The sequence below is a fragment of the Ranitomeya imitator genome, chromosome 10, assembly GCF_032444005.1.
Source record: "Ranitomeya imitator isolate aRanImi1 chromosome 10, aRanImi1.pri, whole genome shotgun sequence".
NCBI classification, from domain to species: Eukaryota; Metazoa; Chordata; class Amphibia; order Anura; family Dendrobatidae; genus Ranitomeya; species Ranitomeya imitator.
The window spans coordinates 51,662,919-51,680,804 of NC_091291.1; the positions used below are offsets into that span (position 1 = coordinate 51,662,919).

Here is a 17,886-nt window from a genome sequence, read left to right on the forward strand (position 1 = left end):
GATTTTCCATTTTTTCATTCATATTTGAACTTTGACATGACATGTAATGTGTTTGGTTTGGCGGCTTTTTTTCAAGATGAGACAGAATAAGGCCTCTTTCACACATACTGATATTTCCGGTACCGGAAAAACCTGTACCGGAGATGTCTGTGTCCCCGTGTACGTGTGTGTAATACTTGCAGCACACATGTGGCATCCGTGTTTCACCCATGTGCCACGTCCGTACCACACAGACGGCCGCCGGGGAAGAAGCGCTACAGTAAGCACTGTTCCCCGGCGGCTGGTGCTGGAGACGGCTGTCATCTTTCTCCCCTGCTCTGCCAGCGATCGGCACAAGCAGTGGAGATCCCTCTATTCTTGATAACCAACCTTGCTGAAGCTGACAGCTGAGGGTTGCAGCCCCCAGCTGTGAGTTTTGCAAGGCTGGTTATAGAAAATAGGGGGAACCCACTCCGGGTTTTTCATTAATTTATTGAGTTATAGCGCAGGTGGTGGGTGAGGAATACTCATCCGCTCCTGCTGTCACTGTTATTAGCAGCAGCAGGTGTTGGATGAAAGGGCGTAAGAGTCCCAAAAGCCCCCACCTGCTGTCATTGTTCTGACTTTAATATAACTCTCATCATTCTCCTCTGCTCACACCGATCGCTGGCAGAGCAGGGGAGAATGATGAAAGCCGTCTTCAGCTCCTGCCACCAGGGAGCAGCGCTAACTGTAACGTGTCACACGGATGACATCAATTTGTGTTCTCAGTGTGCAGGGCATTCTGATGCCTGTGCTGACGGTAAAAAACAGACATGTCTAAGTGTGGAGCACACGTACACATGGTCCGTGGAATCACACGGTCATGTGCCTAGACCCATTCATTTCAATGGGTCTACGTGTCTCAGTGTCTCCGGTACGTGTGAAAACTGTCACCACACGTACCGGAGACACGGATGCGTGAAAGAGGCCTAAAGGACAGCTTTACCATACAGTCTCACCAGGTTGTAAACATTATACAAAATAGAGTTATACATCCAAATTGAATTTACCACAAATAGTTTTATTATAATACAACAATTACAAAAAATGCCCAATACATCTTACTGACAAATTTGCCCAGTGATAGAATTTGAAAAAAGGGAAAAACAGGTGCAGCAAAAGTGCAACACCACTAAGCAAGAGTAAGAGGAAAAAATATATATTTTTCTGTGCCCATACAAGTCAGACTAAAGTGACAGTGCGATGATGGATCCAATACATATTGTATATACTGTATATTCTCGAGTATAAACCGACCCGAGTGTAAGCCGACCCCCCTAATTTTGCCACAAATAACTTGGAAAACTTATTGACTCAAGTATAAGCCTAGGGTGGAAAATGCAGCAGCTACCAGTGAATTTCAAAAATAAAAATAGATGCTGTATACCGTTCATTATTGCCCCATAAGATGCTCCATATAAAGCTGTGCCATATATAATGCTCCATACTGTTCATTATTGCCCCATAGATGTGCCATAGAAAGCTCTGCCATATAGTGCTCTGCACCGTTCATTATTGCCCCATAACTGCCATATAGTGCTGTGTGCCGTTCAGTACTGCCCCATAGCTGCCATATAGTGCTGTGTGCCGTTCAGTACTGCCCCATAGCTGCCATATAGTGCTGTGTGCCGTTCAGTACTGCCCCATAGCTGTGCCATAGAAAGCTCTGCCATTGCTGCTGCTGCTGCTGCAATAAAAAAAAAAAAAAAAGCCATACTCACCTCTCTTGCTTGCAGCTCCCAGCATCCAGTCCCGGCGTCTCTGCGCACTGACTGATCAGGCAGAGGGCGCCGCGCACACTATATGCGTCATCGCGCCCTCTGACCTGAACAGTCAGAGCGGAGCGACGCCGGGAAGATGGAGCGACGCCCGGCGGTTGGAACGTGGACAGGTGAATATTACATACTTACCTAGTCCCAGCGATCCTGACGCTCCCCCTGCCGTCCCACGGTCTTCTGTGCTGCAGCCTCTTCCTCTATCAGCGGTCACCGGCACCGCTGATTAGAGAAATGAATACGCGGCTCCACCCCTATGGGAGGTGGGCCGCCAATTCATTTTTCTAATGAGCGGTCCCACGTGACCGCTGAAGAGGGGAAGAAGCTGCAGCACAGAAGACCGTGGGATGGCAGGGGGAGCATCAGGATCGCCAGGACTAGGTAAGTATGCCTCAGCGCCCTCACCCCCTCACCCGCCGACCCCACCGCTACCGTGACTCGAGTATAAGCCGAGAGGGGCACTTTCAGCCCAAAATTTTGGGCTGAAAATCTCGGCTTATACTCGAGTATATATGGTAAGTAAAGTGACATGTTATGATCAGGTGGCCTTGGAGCAGCATGAAATGACCTTCGCTGGAGCAGTGGTAACTTTACTGACCGCAATCCCTGATCCTATCTGTTATGAATAGGTAATTCAGAACCACAATGGACCTTGAAGTTCAGAGCACACAAGTGACCTGACAAAAACCACAAAACATAGGACGAGCTCTGAGACGTGGAAACTCTGCTGACCGCAATCCCTAAACCTATCAAACCACACTAGAGGTAGCCGTGGATTGCGCCTAACGCTCCCTATGCAACTCGGCACAGCCTGAGAAACTAGCTAGTCCTGAAGATAGAAAAATAAGCCTACCTTGCCTCAGAGAAATTCCCCAAAGGAAAAGGCAGCCCCCCCACATATAATGACTGTGAGTAAGATGAAAATACAAACACAGAGATGAAATAGATTTAGCAAAGTGAGGCCCGACTTACTGAATAGACCGAGGATAGGAAAGATAGCTTTGCGGTCAACACAAAAACCTACAAACAACCACGCAGAGGGGCAAAAAGACCCTCCGCACCGACTAACGGTACGGAGGTGCTCCCTCTGCGTCTCAGAGCTTCCAGCAAGTAAGCAGAACCAAAAAAGCAAGCTAGACAGAAAATATAGCAACAAAAGGACACAAGCAGAACTTAGCTTATGCTGAGCAGACAGGCCACAGGAATGATCCAGGAAGAAGCAAGACCAATACTAGAACATTGACTGGAGGCCAGGATCAAAGCACTAGGTGGAGTTAAATAGAGCAGCACCTAACGACTTAACCTCATCACCTGAGGAAGGAAACTCAGAAGCCGCAGTACCACTTGTGACCACAGGAGGGAGCTTGATCACAGAATTCACAACAGTACCCCCCCCTTGAGGAGGGGTCACCGAACCCTCACCAGAGCCCCCAGGCCGACCAGGATGAGCCATATGAAAGGCACGAACAAGATCGGCAGCATGGACATCAGAGGCAAAGACCCAGGAATTATCTTCCTGACCATAACCTTTCCACTTAACCAGATACTGGAGTTTCCGCCTCGAAACACGAGAATCCAAAATCTTCTCCACTATATACTCCAACTCCCCCTCCACCAAAACCGGGGCAGGAGGATCAACAGATGGAACCACAGGCGCCACGTATCTCCGCAACAATGACCTATGGAATACGTTGTGGATGGAAAAAGAATCTGGAAGGGTCAAACGAAAAGACACAGGATTAAGAACCTCAGAAATCCTATACGGGCCAATGAAACGAGGCTTAAACTTAGGAGAGGAAACCTTCATAGGAATATAACGAGATGACAACCAAACCAAATCCCCAACACGAAGTCGGGGACCCACACAGCGTCTGCGATTAGCGAAACGTTGAGCCTTCTCCTGGGACAAGGTCAAATTGTCCACTACATGAGTCCAAATCCGCTGCAACCTGTCCACCACAGTATCCACACCAGGACAGTCCGAAGACTCAACCTGCCCTGAAGAGAAACGAGGATGGAACCCAGAATTGCAGAAAAATGGTGAAACCAAGGTAGCCGAGCTGGCCCGATTATTAAGAGCGAACTCAGCCAACGGCAAAATGGACACCCAATCATTCTGATCAGCAGAAACAAAACATCTCAGATATGTTTCCAAGGTCTGATTGGTTCGTTCAGTCTGGCCATTTGTTTGAGGATGGAAAGCCGAGGAAAAAGACAAATCAATGCCCATCCTAGCACAAAAGGCTCGCCAAAACCTCGAAACAAACTGGGAACCTCTGTCAGAAACGATGTTCTCTGGAATGCCATGTAAACGAACCACATGCTGGAAGAACAATGGCACCAAATCAGAGGAGGAAGGTAATTTAGACAAGGGTACCAAATGGATCATCTTAGAGAAGCGATCACAAACTACCCAAGTGACCGACATTTTTTGAGAGACGGGGAGATCCGAAATAAAATCCATAGAGATATGTGTCCAAGGTCTCTTCGGGATCGGCAAGGGCAAAAGCAACCCACTGGCACGAGAACAGCAGGGCTTAGCCCGAGCACAAATCCCACAGGACTGCACAAAAGAACGCACATCCCGCGACAGAGACGGCCACCAAAAGGATCTAGCCACCAAATCTCTGGTATCAAAGATTCCAGGATGACCAGCCAACACCGAACAATGAACCTCAGAGATAACTCTATTCGTCCACCTATCAGGGACAATCAGTTTCTCTGCTGGGCAATGATCAGGTTTATTAGCCTGAAATTTTTGCAGCACCCGCCGCAAATCAGGGGAGATGGCAGACACAATTACTCCCTCTTTGAGAATACCCGCCGGCTTAGGCAAACCCGGAGAGTCGGGCACAAAACTCCTAGACAGGGCATCCGCCTTCACATTTTTAGAGCCCGGAAGGTACGAAACCACAAAGTCAAAACGTGAGAAAAACAGCGACCAACGAGCCTGTCTAGGATTCAACCGTTTGGCAGACTCGAGATAAGTCAAGTTCTTGTGATCAGTCAAGACCACCACGCGATGCTTAGCTCCTTCAAGCCAATGACGCCACTCCTCGAATGCCCACTTCATGGCCAGCAACTCTCGATTGCCAACATCATAATTTCGCTCAGCAGGCGAAAACTTCCTGGAATAGAAGGCGCATGGCTTCATCACCGAGCAATCAGCACCTCTTTGCGACAAAACAGCCCCCGCTCCAATTTCAGAAGCATCAACCTCAACCTGGAACGGAAGCGAAACATCTGGTTGACACAACACAAGGGCAGAAGAAAAACGACGCTTTAACTCTTGAAAAGCTTCCACAGCAGCAGAAGACCAATTGACCACATCAGCATCCTTCTTGGTCAAATCGGTCAATGGTTTAGCAATACTAGAAAAATTACAGATGAAGCGAAGATAAAAATTAGCAAAGCCAAGGAACTTTTGCAGACTCTTCAGAGATGTCGGCTGAGTCCAATCATAAATGGCCTGGACCTTAACAGGGTCCAACTCGATGGTAGAAGGGGAAAAAATGAACCCCAAAAATGAAACCTTCTGAACACCAAAGAGACACTTTGATCCCTTCACAAACAAAGAATTAGCACGCAGGACCTGGAACACCATTCTGACCTGTTTCACATGAGACTCCCAATCATCCGAGAAGACCAAAATATCATCCAAGTATACAATCAGGAATTTATCCAGGTACTCTCGGAAGATGTCATGCATAAAGGACTGAAATACTGATGGAGCATTGGCAAGTCCGAATGGCATAACTAGGTACTCAAAATGGCCCTCGGGCGTATTAAATGCAGTTTTCCATTCATCGCCCCGCTTAATACGCACATGATTATATGCACCACGAAGATCTATCTTGGTGAACCAATTAGCCCCCTTAATCCGAGCAAACAAATCAGATAGCAGCGGCAAGGGGTACTGAAATTTGACCGTGATTTTATTTAGAAGGTGGTAATCAATACAAGGTCTCAGCGAACCATCCTTCTTGGCCACAAAAAAGAACCCTGCTCCCAATGGCGACGACGACGACCGAATATGACCCTTCTCCAAGGATTCTTTTACGTAACTCCGCATAGCGGCGTGCTCAGGTACAGATAAATTAAACAGTCGACCCTTAGGAAACTTACTACCAGGAATCAACTCGATAGCACAATCACAATCCCTATGCGGAGGTCGGGCATTGGACTTGGGCTCATCGAATACATCCCGGTAATCAGACAAGAACTCTGGGACCTCAGAAGGGGTGGATGATGAGATAGACAGAAATGGAACATCACTATGTACCCCCTGACAACCCCAGCTGTACACAGACATTGATTTCCAATCTAAAACTGGGTTATGGACTTGTAGCCATGGCAACCCCAACACGACCACATCATGCAGATTTTGCAACACCAGAAAGCGAATATCTTCCTGGTGCGCAGGAGCCATGAACATGGTCAGCTGGGTCCAATACTGAGGCTTATTCTTGGCCAAAGGCGTAGCATCAATTCCTCTCAATGGAATAAGACACTGCAAGGGCTCCAAGACAAACCCACAGCGCCTAGCAAACTCCAAGTCCATCAAATTCAGGGCAGCGCCTGAATCCACAAATGCCATGACAGAATAGGAAGACAAAGAGCAGATCAAAGTAACGGACAAAAGAAATTTCGACTGTACCGTACCAATGGTGGCAGACTTAGCGAACCGCTTAGTGCGCTTAGGACAATTGGAGATAGCATGAGTGGAATCACCACAGTAGAAACACAGCCCATTCTGACGTCTGTGTTCCTGCCTTTCAGCTCTGGTCAAAGTCCTATCGCACTGCATAGGCTCAGGTTTATGCTCAGATAATACCGCCAAATGGTGCACAGATTTACGCTCACGCAAGCGTCGACCGATCTGAATGGCCAAAGACATAGACTCATTCAGACCAGCAGGCATAGGAAATCCCACCATGACATCCTTAAGGGCTTCAGAGAGACCCTTTCTGAAGATTGCTGCCAAAGCACATTCATTCCATTGAGTGAGCACAGACCACTTTCTAAACTTCTGACAATAAATCTCTATCTCATCCTGACCCTGACACAGAGCCAGCAAATTTTTCTCTGCCTGATCCACTGAATTAGGTTCATCGTACAGTAATCCGAGCGCCAGAAAAAACGCATCAATATTCCACAATGCAGGATCTCCTGGCGCAAGGGAAAATGCCCAGTCTTGAGGGTCACCACGTAATAAAGAAATAATAATCTTAACTTGTTGAACTGGGTCACCAGAGGAGCGAGGTTTCAACGCCAGAAACAGTTTGCAATTATTTTTGAAACTCAGAAATTTAGCTCTATCTCCAGAAAACAAATCAGGAATAGGAATTCTTGGTTCTAACATAGAATTCTGAGCCACAAAGTCTTGAATATTTTGTACTCTTGCAGTGAGAAGATCCACACATGAAGACAGACCTTTAATGTCCATCACCACACCTGTGTCCTGAACCACCCAAATGTCTAGGGGAAAAAAAAGGCAAAACACAGTGCAAAGAAAAAAAAATGGTCTCAGAACTTCTTTTTTCCCTCTATTGAGAAGCATAGTAATTTGGGCCTCCAGTACTGTTACGAATAGGTAATTCAGAACCACAATGGACCTTGAAGTTCAGAGCACACAAGTGACCTGACAAAAACCACAAAACATAGGACGAGCTCTGAGACGTGGAAACTCTGCTGACCGCAATCCCTAACTCTATCAAACCACACTAGAGGTAGCCGTGGATTGCGCCTAACGCTCCCTATGCAACTCGGCACAGCCTGAGAAACTAGCTAGTCCTGAAGATAGAAAAATAAGCCTACCTTGCCTCAGAGAAATTCCCCAAAGGAAAAGGCAGCCCCCCCACATATAATGACTGTGAGTAAGATGAAAATACAAACACAGAGATGAAATAGATTTAGCAAAGTGAGGCCCGACTTCCTGAATAGACCGAAGATAGGAAAGATAGCTTTGCGGTCAACACAAAAACCTACAAACAACCACGCAGAGGGGCAAAAAGACCCTCCGCACCGACTAACGGTACGGAGGTGCTCCCTCTGCGTCTCAGAGCTTCCAGCAAGCAAGCAGAACCAAAAAAGCAAGCTGGACAGAAAATATAGCAACAAAAGGACACAAGCAGAACTTAGCTTATGCTGAGCAGACAGGCCACAGGAATGATCCAGGAGGAAGCAAGACCAATACTAGAACATTGACTGGAGGCCAGGATCAAAGCACTAGGTGGAGTTAAATAGAGCAGCACCTAACGACTTAACCTCATCACCTGAGGAAGGAAACTCAGAAGCTGCAGTACCACTCGTGACCACAGGAGGGAGCTTGATCACAGAATTCACAACACCTATCATGGCAACTAGAAGTAGCTGTGGGGTGTGCCTAACCAGACCTAGACACCTCGACACAGCCAAAGGACTAAATATCCCTAAAGATGGAAATAGGAAAACTCTCTTGCCTCAGAGTAGACCCCCAAAGGATAGGTAGCCCCCCACAAATAATGACTGTGAGTAGGAGAGGAAAAGACACACGCAGACAGAAAACAGGGATAAGCAAAGGAGGCCACTTCTACCTAGATAGGAAAGGATAGTACAGGATACTATGCGGTCAGCAAAAAGCACTACAAAATATCCACAGCAGAAAAATACAAAAACTCCACCACCTAACTAAAGATGTGGAGAGTATATCTGCGACTCCAGCGAGTCCAACTAGACTGAGAAAAACATCAGGCACAGTCTAGCAGGAACAAAATAGAAACAAGATAAGCACAGAAAATAAACACACAGCAGTGTGTCTAAAAAAATGAAGAAAACACTTATCTTAGCTGAATTGGCAGCAAGCAGGAGGGGCCAGGCAGAGGACCAACACTTCCAAAGGAACATTGACTACTGGCAAGGACTAATGAGTCCTGCACAGCTAAATACCCCAGTCCGAATTGCAATTAGCAGAAACACCTCTCCAAGACTGTTGCTCAGGAATAACTGCATTACCATCAACAACCACCAGAGGGAGCCCAAGAGCAGAATTCACAACAGTGACAGTGCAATAATGGATCAAAAACATCCAGTGTGGTCTTGTCAGCATAAATGTAGTATAACCTCCAGTGAGGTTTTTTTTAAATGTAAACAATAGCTGAATATCAGACCACAGTCAATAATTACAACAAGTAAATCCTCTTACCCATGACTATAGAGGGTAACACACGCTCCGCCCCAACGCGCGTTTCGCATGGGCTTCTTTCGGGGGCCTACTGTTTTGTTCTGATGAAGAGGTCCTGTGTGAAGTGGAAACACGTTGACTTTAAACTTGTTTCAATAAAAGCATTTTATTTCACCGACAATTCGCCAACCAGCAGCGCTTGAGTGTTAAGGTACCTCCATTTTCATCTTTATATACATGGTCGTTTTCCCTGACCGGTATCTGTGCAGCAGCTGTTACATGCCTGTTATGTGTTGCCATTTGGCAACCTAACAAGGGGAGTGTCTCTCCCCATTTTATGTCACCCCATTGTCACCGGATAAGACCATATTGCGCCTTTTTCTTTCCCAGCCAGTTTTTCTATTATTATTAGATTGAAAACCCATTTGTGACCCAAAAAGATTTTAAGAAAAAAAAATCATCCATGAAATATTAACCCTTTGAAGTGGGCATTCAAGCATCAGAAGGTCTTGGTTGTGAAAGATTTAGTAATAGACTAGGCTGTACTGAATAGGCTAAAAAAAATACTGGAGTACTTCTTTAAAATGACTGCATGTTATGGCTTGTTCGGATGAGCGTATTATACGGGCATGTGCTGTCTAAGTAAACATTGGAAAGCACACTCACCAATGTAATTCAATAGCGCTGATCAGATGACATGTTTTTAACAATGACGGAGTGTCTATGTGAAAAAATGCAGAAGGAACTAGACTCCAAAAAAAAATGAGATCCCATATGGATTATCTGAGCAGCATCAGATTTTTACAGATACATTATAATAAGGATGAAAATCGTTTGCGTTCCTGGATGAAATTTGGTTGGCAGAATGAAGCATTGGCATTTTACTTATGCGTGTATGTCTGCAGTGTGTGTACTGTATGGGCATGCATGTCTATTCAATGTATTCGGACTGGCCCACAGGAGAACCGGAGAATTCTCCGGTAGGCCCCTGTGAAGCTTGATTCACAATTTGCAGAAAAAGGAATCATTCATTCATTAAACAAGCTAGCCAAATTATTATCATATCGAAGAAAAATACATTTGTATACTAGGATCAGGTTATATTTGTATGTAGCTGAACAGCAGGCCTAAAAATCAATGTTACTGGTGGGCCTTTGCCACCCAGTCCGACGCTGAAAGTATTTATATATGTGCTTTGATATCTGGGTTTTAGATCTGCTGTATACATATGAACATACTACATGAAGTAATATGAAGTTGCCACCACAATCCCGGCTGCAGAACACCCAGAAGGTTGTGTACAGTCATAACACAATAATATTACATGGCGGTATTAAAAAAAAACTGTTTGTTTCTGTACTGGCCCAGAGTCGCTCAAAGATAAAGGAGTTGTCAAGGCTGAACACAATGTTGCCTGGAATCTTGGATTCTCCGAATACATTAACCTCTCCCATACTCCAGCGTAGGACGCTCCTTGGTCTGCAGCGGTATGAGAAGTAATTACGGAACCATTCACCTGTAATTGAGCAGCTACAGCCTGTGATTGGCTGCAGCGGTCAGGTGCCTGGAGCATCAGCGGATGTTTCTAAGTACAGGAAACAGTGGTTCCTGTGACCGGTGATCAGCGATGTCATCACTTCCAATGAAGACCACATACTATGATATTACCGCAGGGGAGTATGGGGGAGTGTTTGTTATTTTCGGGGAATCGAAGCCCGGCGGTAACATTGAATTTAGCCCTTTCATGGCTTTCATTTATAAGGGAATCATCCCCTGTAATCCGGGAACTGTAAATGACGATGCTACAAACGTTCATATATCTTATAAAGACCCGGTCTTGAGGGGACAGAGCTGTTTTTGTGGCTTAGGCGGGGAGTTTTACAATATTAAGGGGGTATTTTTAATATTTTTGCTGATGAAGTCCTGTATAATCCTGAAGAATCGCTGATCTAAAGCTCTGATCTCTTTCCTGTAAGATGCCAATTCATATAAATAGAGAAAAAGTAACTTTCATGTCATAGGTGGCACTTGGTTGGATATACTGGTATTATTAATGGGTTGCTGTGCTGCTATTGAGGTCAGTGACTGGCTGCAGCAGTCAAATGTAGTCATCACGTCACCACTGCAGCCTGTTCACAGGGACCAGAGGCAACGGCAGAGAATATGTGGGCGAGTAAGGCTTAGATTCTTATTTCCAGCTCTGTTGTATCGGTTAAAATGTATATACCGTTATAATTCTCTTATTATTGTCCTTTTGTCCTGGTGCTCCTGGATCCATAAGCCATCTCTACGATCCTTCTGCCATATCTCAGTGTTACAGATATCAGCATGAAGGGAAAGAGGCTGGATATTACAGTGTGCAGAAGCATCTAAGTCTTTATGGAGGGCAGATTATACAAGATCTGCTATGCCAGACTGTAGATAGGAAGGAAAGCACTGTCAGTTTGAACATCATGTCACAGACAATGCTTGAGAGTTATTCGAGTAGTGAAGGGAGATGCTGTGGATGCTGGAAAGTTAACAATTATGTTATTTTTATCCCTCTTTAGTTTAACTATGAAAAACTATACAAGAGCTATAGGAGTAAAATGAGCTGCAGCAGAGTATTGTACTGGTGCATTTTGTATCAGGCCCCGCGTGTGCCAATAAATAGTGAACTGGCGCCCTCTGTCTGCCATGTGCATTATCGCACAGCAGATCGTTTCAGAACCAGATAGTTTGGAAGGTTCTAAATACCACAAAACATTTTAAAAGCGCAATTAACCATAAAAAAGTCCACATATATTTTTTGCCAAAATGTTTAATGACCAGTTATTTTAAAAGGCAAAAATTACTGTACAAAAAGCAATAAAATGTGTAATGAACATCATATATGCGAACAAACATACTAAGTCCCCTTGTCGGTACAGGATCTTTATATACATGCTATATAGTTTTTTTTTAAATTAGTTTTATTGACATCTGGTACAAAATACAGTATATATAGCACTAATGACAGTATAGGGGGGAAATAACACTAATTGCAAATATATACATGTTGAATAGCAGTTGAGAGCAATAAAATGTCGATCAATCATACATCGCACAGATTTCAACATTAGAACAAAAAGGTCGCGAAGAATTGAAAGTCGCCCATTGAGGATCCACAAACAAAATAAAAAAAGTAGCCATAATTATGTGGGGGTACGTTTAGTGCTCTGATTGGGGAAAAGTACAGTAAGGGATATTGCTCTGAAAGTGGATGGCCCCCAGGGATGAATAACTGGGTGCCATGTGTAACTATGTTGTCATTGGTGTATATATCTGGTTCATTGTAGTAATATTGTGATGCTGCTGCTGATGCAAATGATCCATTATGGATGTCATTATAATTAGCGTTGTCAACTTGACTTTTTTCTTTTTTCTGGTCCGCTTATCAAAAAATCTTGGACATACAATAATTTTTACGAGCACATTGGAAAATCATAATAAACAATTGTGATTCTAAGTGGTACATATCTTGTCAGGCTCTGATGGTCTTCAGTAATGAAGAGGGGCCTCAAACTGTCCCTGGAACTGGGACCCTAACTATCCCTGTCCCGAGAGTACCCTTGAAGGTAGAGAGGCCTGGGTCCGAGACCTTACTACGTTCCTGGGAGCATGGGACAGAACTATAAAGGAAACAAAGCATAAAGACAAAACAGGGATAACAGAAAACCTCTATCATACAAAAGAACTCACCAACAATAGGGAGGAGGATAGGGACAGGGAGGAATAAACTACAGTGTATGTGAATTGGGACCAGGAGAAAAACACACACGTACTAAAGCAAACTACAGATCACTACTACTACAACTCCATTCCAACCACTTAGCTTTAGCACTGAGCACAGGAAGATGAATCTTTCACCGGCAGGGACTAACCACCCAGAGCCAGTATATATAGAGGAAATAAATGATATCAGTTGCGGCTGAAAACAGCAAAGCTGTATGGTCTCAGCCATCATGGAAAGATTTCTTAACCCTCTCAGCACTGACGGAAAGGAAATTCATTCAGGACATAATTCACACCATCTCTAAAGAAGACTATCTAACTCCAAGTCTTCCAGGGGGACGTGACACTAGCGTGACATATCTACAGCCCATTATTCTGTTATGAAGATATTCAGATGCATTCACTATGAACTATAAATTGCTGAAAATTACTCTCAAAAGTTTCTTCAGCTTACATTTTTTTATGGACAGGGCAAAAAAGTGCCCTATTTTTATGGACTGTCCTGGAATTTCTGGATGGTTGACAACCCTGATTATAATGCAAATACTTATGCTAATTATTTAACACTGCTATTGCTTATAATAAGACATAAGGCTACTATGATGCTGTTACTGATGTTAATTATCTATCTACTATGCATTAGTAGATAGATATATCCATTATCTCTCGTGGATCCACTGCGGATAATTATCTATTACTAATGCAATTATCTATTACTAATGCCATATTCACCCACTCCTGGTTTTGACCTATAAATACTGATGTAAAATACTAACCAAATGCTGAACACGTGAACGTGGCCTAATCATACTGCTTACAATCTAAAGCCTTATTCATACATCTGCTTTGTATGTCCGTATGCTGTCCATTTTTTTTAAGTACCGCAAATACGGACATATGCACACAAATTGCATTCAATGGTGGCAGACACATCAGGTTTTTCACATGAACCGTGTGTTCATGTGAAGAACCCGAAGACATGTCAGTTTTTTGTGTAGGATTGAAAAAATGTGTTTTACAGTTGTGCACTCTGATGACACATGGATAACATTGGAACAAATGGTACAGTTTGCACTGTCCCCTAGTGCCAGCCGGCTGCTGAAGGCCACTAACTCTTAGGCTTGATGTCGCCTGGCAATACAAAAGTGACATCAACCCCCGAACCATATTGCTCCACATGCCACCATCACAGAGCAAGTGGGAAAAGCTAGAATAAGTGCCAGATTTGGTTTATCTTATGAATGCACCATATCTGGAGTGGCTGAAGGCTGATATTGGTAGCCTGGGAGGGGCAATATCTCTGACCCATTTCCAGGCTATTAATATCAACCCAGAGCTGTCTGTTTAGCCTTTGCTGGTTTGAATTTATAGGGGGGCTTTACATTATTTTTTCTGGTGTTCCCCTTAAATTCACCAGGAAAGACTAGGCAACCAGCTGGTTATTAATAGCCAGGGAACCTTTTGGGATATTGTTCCTTTACCCAGGTTATAACCATCAGCCCCCAGATAGTGATGAAAGCTGCCTTCAGCATCTGTCAGGAACTGGGATCAGCATGAACTGTACCAATTCTTCCCAGGTGCCAGTATCTGTCACGCGGATGGCACACGGATCTAAAACACGGTTCGCAAAAAAGAAAAAAAAGAGCATGAACCGCACATCCCAAAATCATAATAATCATGATCTAAAGCCGCTAGGCAAAAATTAATATAACTGAATATGAGGTTTTCAGTTTAACATTCTGATCAGACTGTATGAAGCCCACTGCCCCTTCACGGCAAACCTCGTAGTGGGTCCTATCGCCCTAACGGAGCGGAGCCGTGCGGCGCCCACCGCCACAGCGGCCATGCACCAGCAGGGCGGACGGCCTGTTGCCCCACAGCACCCCATGCTGCAAGACTGAGTCCCCAAGACTCCAGACCGCGCCGCCCCACCAGCACAAAGCCACAGCAACAATGGCCGCCACACAGCACCAACACCAAAATGAAAGGAGCACTTAAACTCACCTTCCTCCAGCTCTTCAGTGAGAGCCAAAATGGGCTAGACCCCTTACTTTGCAGTCTCCTGCTAATTAAAATCACCTGAACCAAATGGGAGGAGTGCTGGTCCAAGAAGAAGACTAGAACATGCTTCGCAAAAAAAGGATCTAAAACACGGGGATACGGACAGCAAACATGGATAGCATACTGACTGCACACAGATGTCTCATATGTACAGACGGACACAGACCACTGATCTCACCAGTACTGGTTTTCCTATACAGGAATCACCAGGATGTATGAAGGAGGCCTCACATGGTTATCCCCTATGTTAATATCTTATAGATTGCTATTAACCTACACTTACAAAAAAACTATCTCTCTGATGTCCTGTAACAATGGTGGTAGCCATTTCTCTAATGATGCGAGAGAAAGTGATGCGACATGGCCATATATGATTGGTTCCTCGAGAAGGGCTGAATGATTGTCTGGATCCATTGGGCGTCATGCTGGCCGTTACTCATAAATGCTCATCATTCATGCTACTGCATATGGCTCATGTTGTGGCTAGAGGATTTTTAAATTCTCATGGGATTCGCTCTCCCTTACTCTCACATATACAATTACAAGCTTGCTGATATTGAGATTTCCACAAATTTATTCGTAACAAATCACATTTTTTTGGGAAAATTCATAGAAATCTGCGAGTTCAAATGCTAAAAAATCTGTAGAAATGGATAGAAAAGCTAAGCGCAGCGTCTTGAAAAAAAGTTCCAATTAGATGATTAGAGATTTCCTTTAATCCATTTTCCAGTAATTCAAAAATTTTGAGGTGAGTTGGTAGCAATATACAATGGATATTCACACTGCCAAAACTAAGTGGTAAATGTAGTCGATTTTGTGTTAATTTTTGTTTAGTTTTCCTATTGAATGATCACTACTATATAAACTTTTCTGTGACCATCTGACAATCCAACACCTGTCAGTTTGATGCCAGATTCTAGAAATGTTACTGAAAAATTCAGTATATATGTATCATAAAACCTAGTGCGTACGCCTTAACATATCTTTTAATTCTTTCCACCAGAGCAAATCACGATGGAATATCAAGGATACCCCAGCAATGCTACTGATGCGACAAAGAGCTTTTCCTGAAGACAACAGACCTCGAGAGTCCACCATTATGCCATTTCACTCACCAAATAATAAATTATTAAGACTGCAAGGACAATTAGTGCATGGTGTATCTAATACATCTATGCCTAGACCATGGACTACTTCCACAAGACAACTTGGACGACTACCCTACTATTGATCATCAGTTGGACTTCATGGAGATATTTGTTCTCTTTCAGTTCTACTGATAGTAAGGAAGATGCAGCCTTATTTTGTCCTCAGATCCTAGAATGAACCTTGTGTCATTTCTGCCTCTGCTGCATTTACTATCTTAGTAAGCTGAGAAGTAAGAGGTCAGACATGACACTTGAAGCACGGAAAGGTAATTTAGTGGAGGTACTTCTTCTTCTCATGTTATAATCTGTCATTGATTTTCAGGATGGTTTGGGGTCACTCTGTGCAATGAAGTACGCAGAGCAGAAGAGATGCTCCGCAAAGTGGGAGAGGGGCACTGTAGGCAATACCATAAGGAACTTGATGACTTTCAGCATATGGAGCCTCCAAATTCTTCTCTGATGGGTGACGTTGAATTTAAACTTCCAATCACTTTGTTCTTATGGAAGATGAGCTACCTCCAAATGTGTCTTACAGAAGCTTTCTCCCCTGTCCCCAATGAAAACACGTTTTACCAATCCAAGCATAAGTGCATTGTGGTGGTGGTAGTGGGAGTTCATGGGAACTTTCCAATTCTTTCATGACAAATGAATCCAAAATAAAGAGTAAGGCATGTTCCAATAACAAAAAAATGAAAAAGTATCAATTCAACTCACCAGGCATGTGTTAAGAGATAAGTATCTCAGGGGACTTCCAGGGCAACCATGGTCTGGCTTTCAGGTCAAATAGCTCTCAATGGTTCAGAAGTAGATGTTCTCCAGCACCAAAGGAAGTTAGTTAAAACCTATCCTTTAATCATACGGGATTTTAAAAAAATGGGAGAATGTGGTCATATTAAAAAAAAACATAATGGTTACACATTACTGCGTTTCGTATGTGTACAACGTGGGTAATGAGAAGAGTAGTCCCTCAACAAGAGCTCTGCCGCTCTTCTCCTATGCATAGCTTGCAGTCCGTATGCCTTACTCATAAGCACTCACCTTCCCTGGTAGTGCAGGCCGGGATGAGATCCGGGAATCAGGTGCCTGTTGGAGGGGGTGGTCAGCTGGAAAATGGGTGCTATAGAACCCCTCCCCCCCCACGGGTGGCTGTGGTTTGTGGGACGTTCTCTGTGGACTTCGTTTGACAGATCTTTGCACATGGAAAAGGTCCTCTCTGTTATTCGCTAACCTATTAGATTTGCTATCTGATCAGATTGATGAATCTAGATCACATTTGATTATATGTGGCAAATAGATACAATTTTTTTATTACATTTTTCATAAAATTTTAAGAACTTAAAAATAAAAAATAAAATAAAAATAGATATAAATATATAATGAAAATAACCAAAAATAGAGAGCTCTATATATACAAGTAACTCTCTAATCACCTCCCTAGTTTTTTAATAATGTTTTTATCTGTTTCGGTGGAACGTAAAAAAGCATTTTCTAGTGCTCGTAGACCTTTTTAGTGCACCACCCACACCGAGAGAGATGTTGAATTACATCTATGTATAGATGCTTTTTTGCTTCTTTTCCTTATTTTTTTTCTTTTAGTGAAAATACATAGGAGGGGTGTTAAAATATGTGTGTACAATATTCTCATCTTAGGGATGAAGTTTGGAGTATATACAATCTCATTATTAAACAAATTGACCAACAGTTTGATGGGTAGCGATTGGTTCCTCAGCTAGTATAACCACACCCATTGGTAAAAGAAATTGAGTACAAATAGCTTTAAAAAAAATAATTTTATTACACACCTGATGAAGGACCACAAGGGCGAAACGCATTGTTTTTTATATAGATTTTTATTGCTTATACAGTATTTTATTTAAAAAAAATATAATCGCTGCAGCATAGCTAATAAAATAATACCCAATCCATCATCAGAGATATCGTTTTTTTGGTTACACAACCCTTTTTG

The 17,886-nt window shown here is 43.5% G+C and overlaps 1 protein-coding gene across 2 annotated transcripts in view; it reads left to right on the forward strand.

The window, feature by feature from the left end:
• FAM83E (family with sequence similarity 83 member E) overlaps positions 1-17,257 on the forward strand; it is a 136,350-nt gene extending 119,093 nt beyond the window's left edge. For both annotated transcript variants that reach the window (XM_069742314.1, XM_069742315.1), the window contains one exon: positions 15,776-17,257. In XM_069742314.1, coding sequence (XP_069598415.1) covers positions 15,776-16,003 — 228 coding nt within the window. In that variant the 3' untranslated portion in view covers positions 16,004-17,257. The remainder of the gene's footprint in view (positions 1-15,775) is intronic.
• Positions 17,258-17,886: the final 629 nt, after the last annotated feature.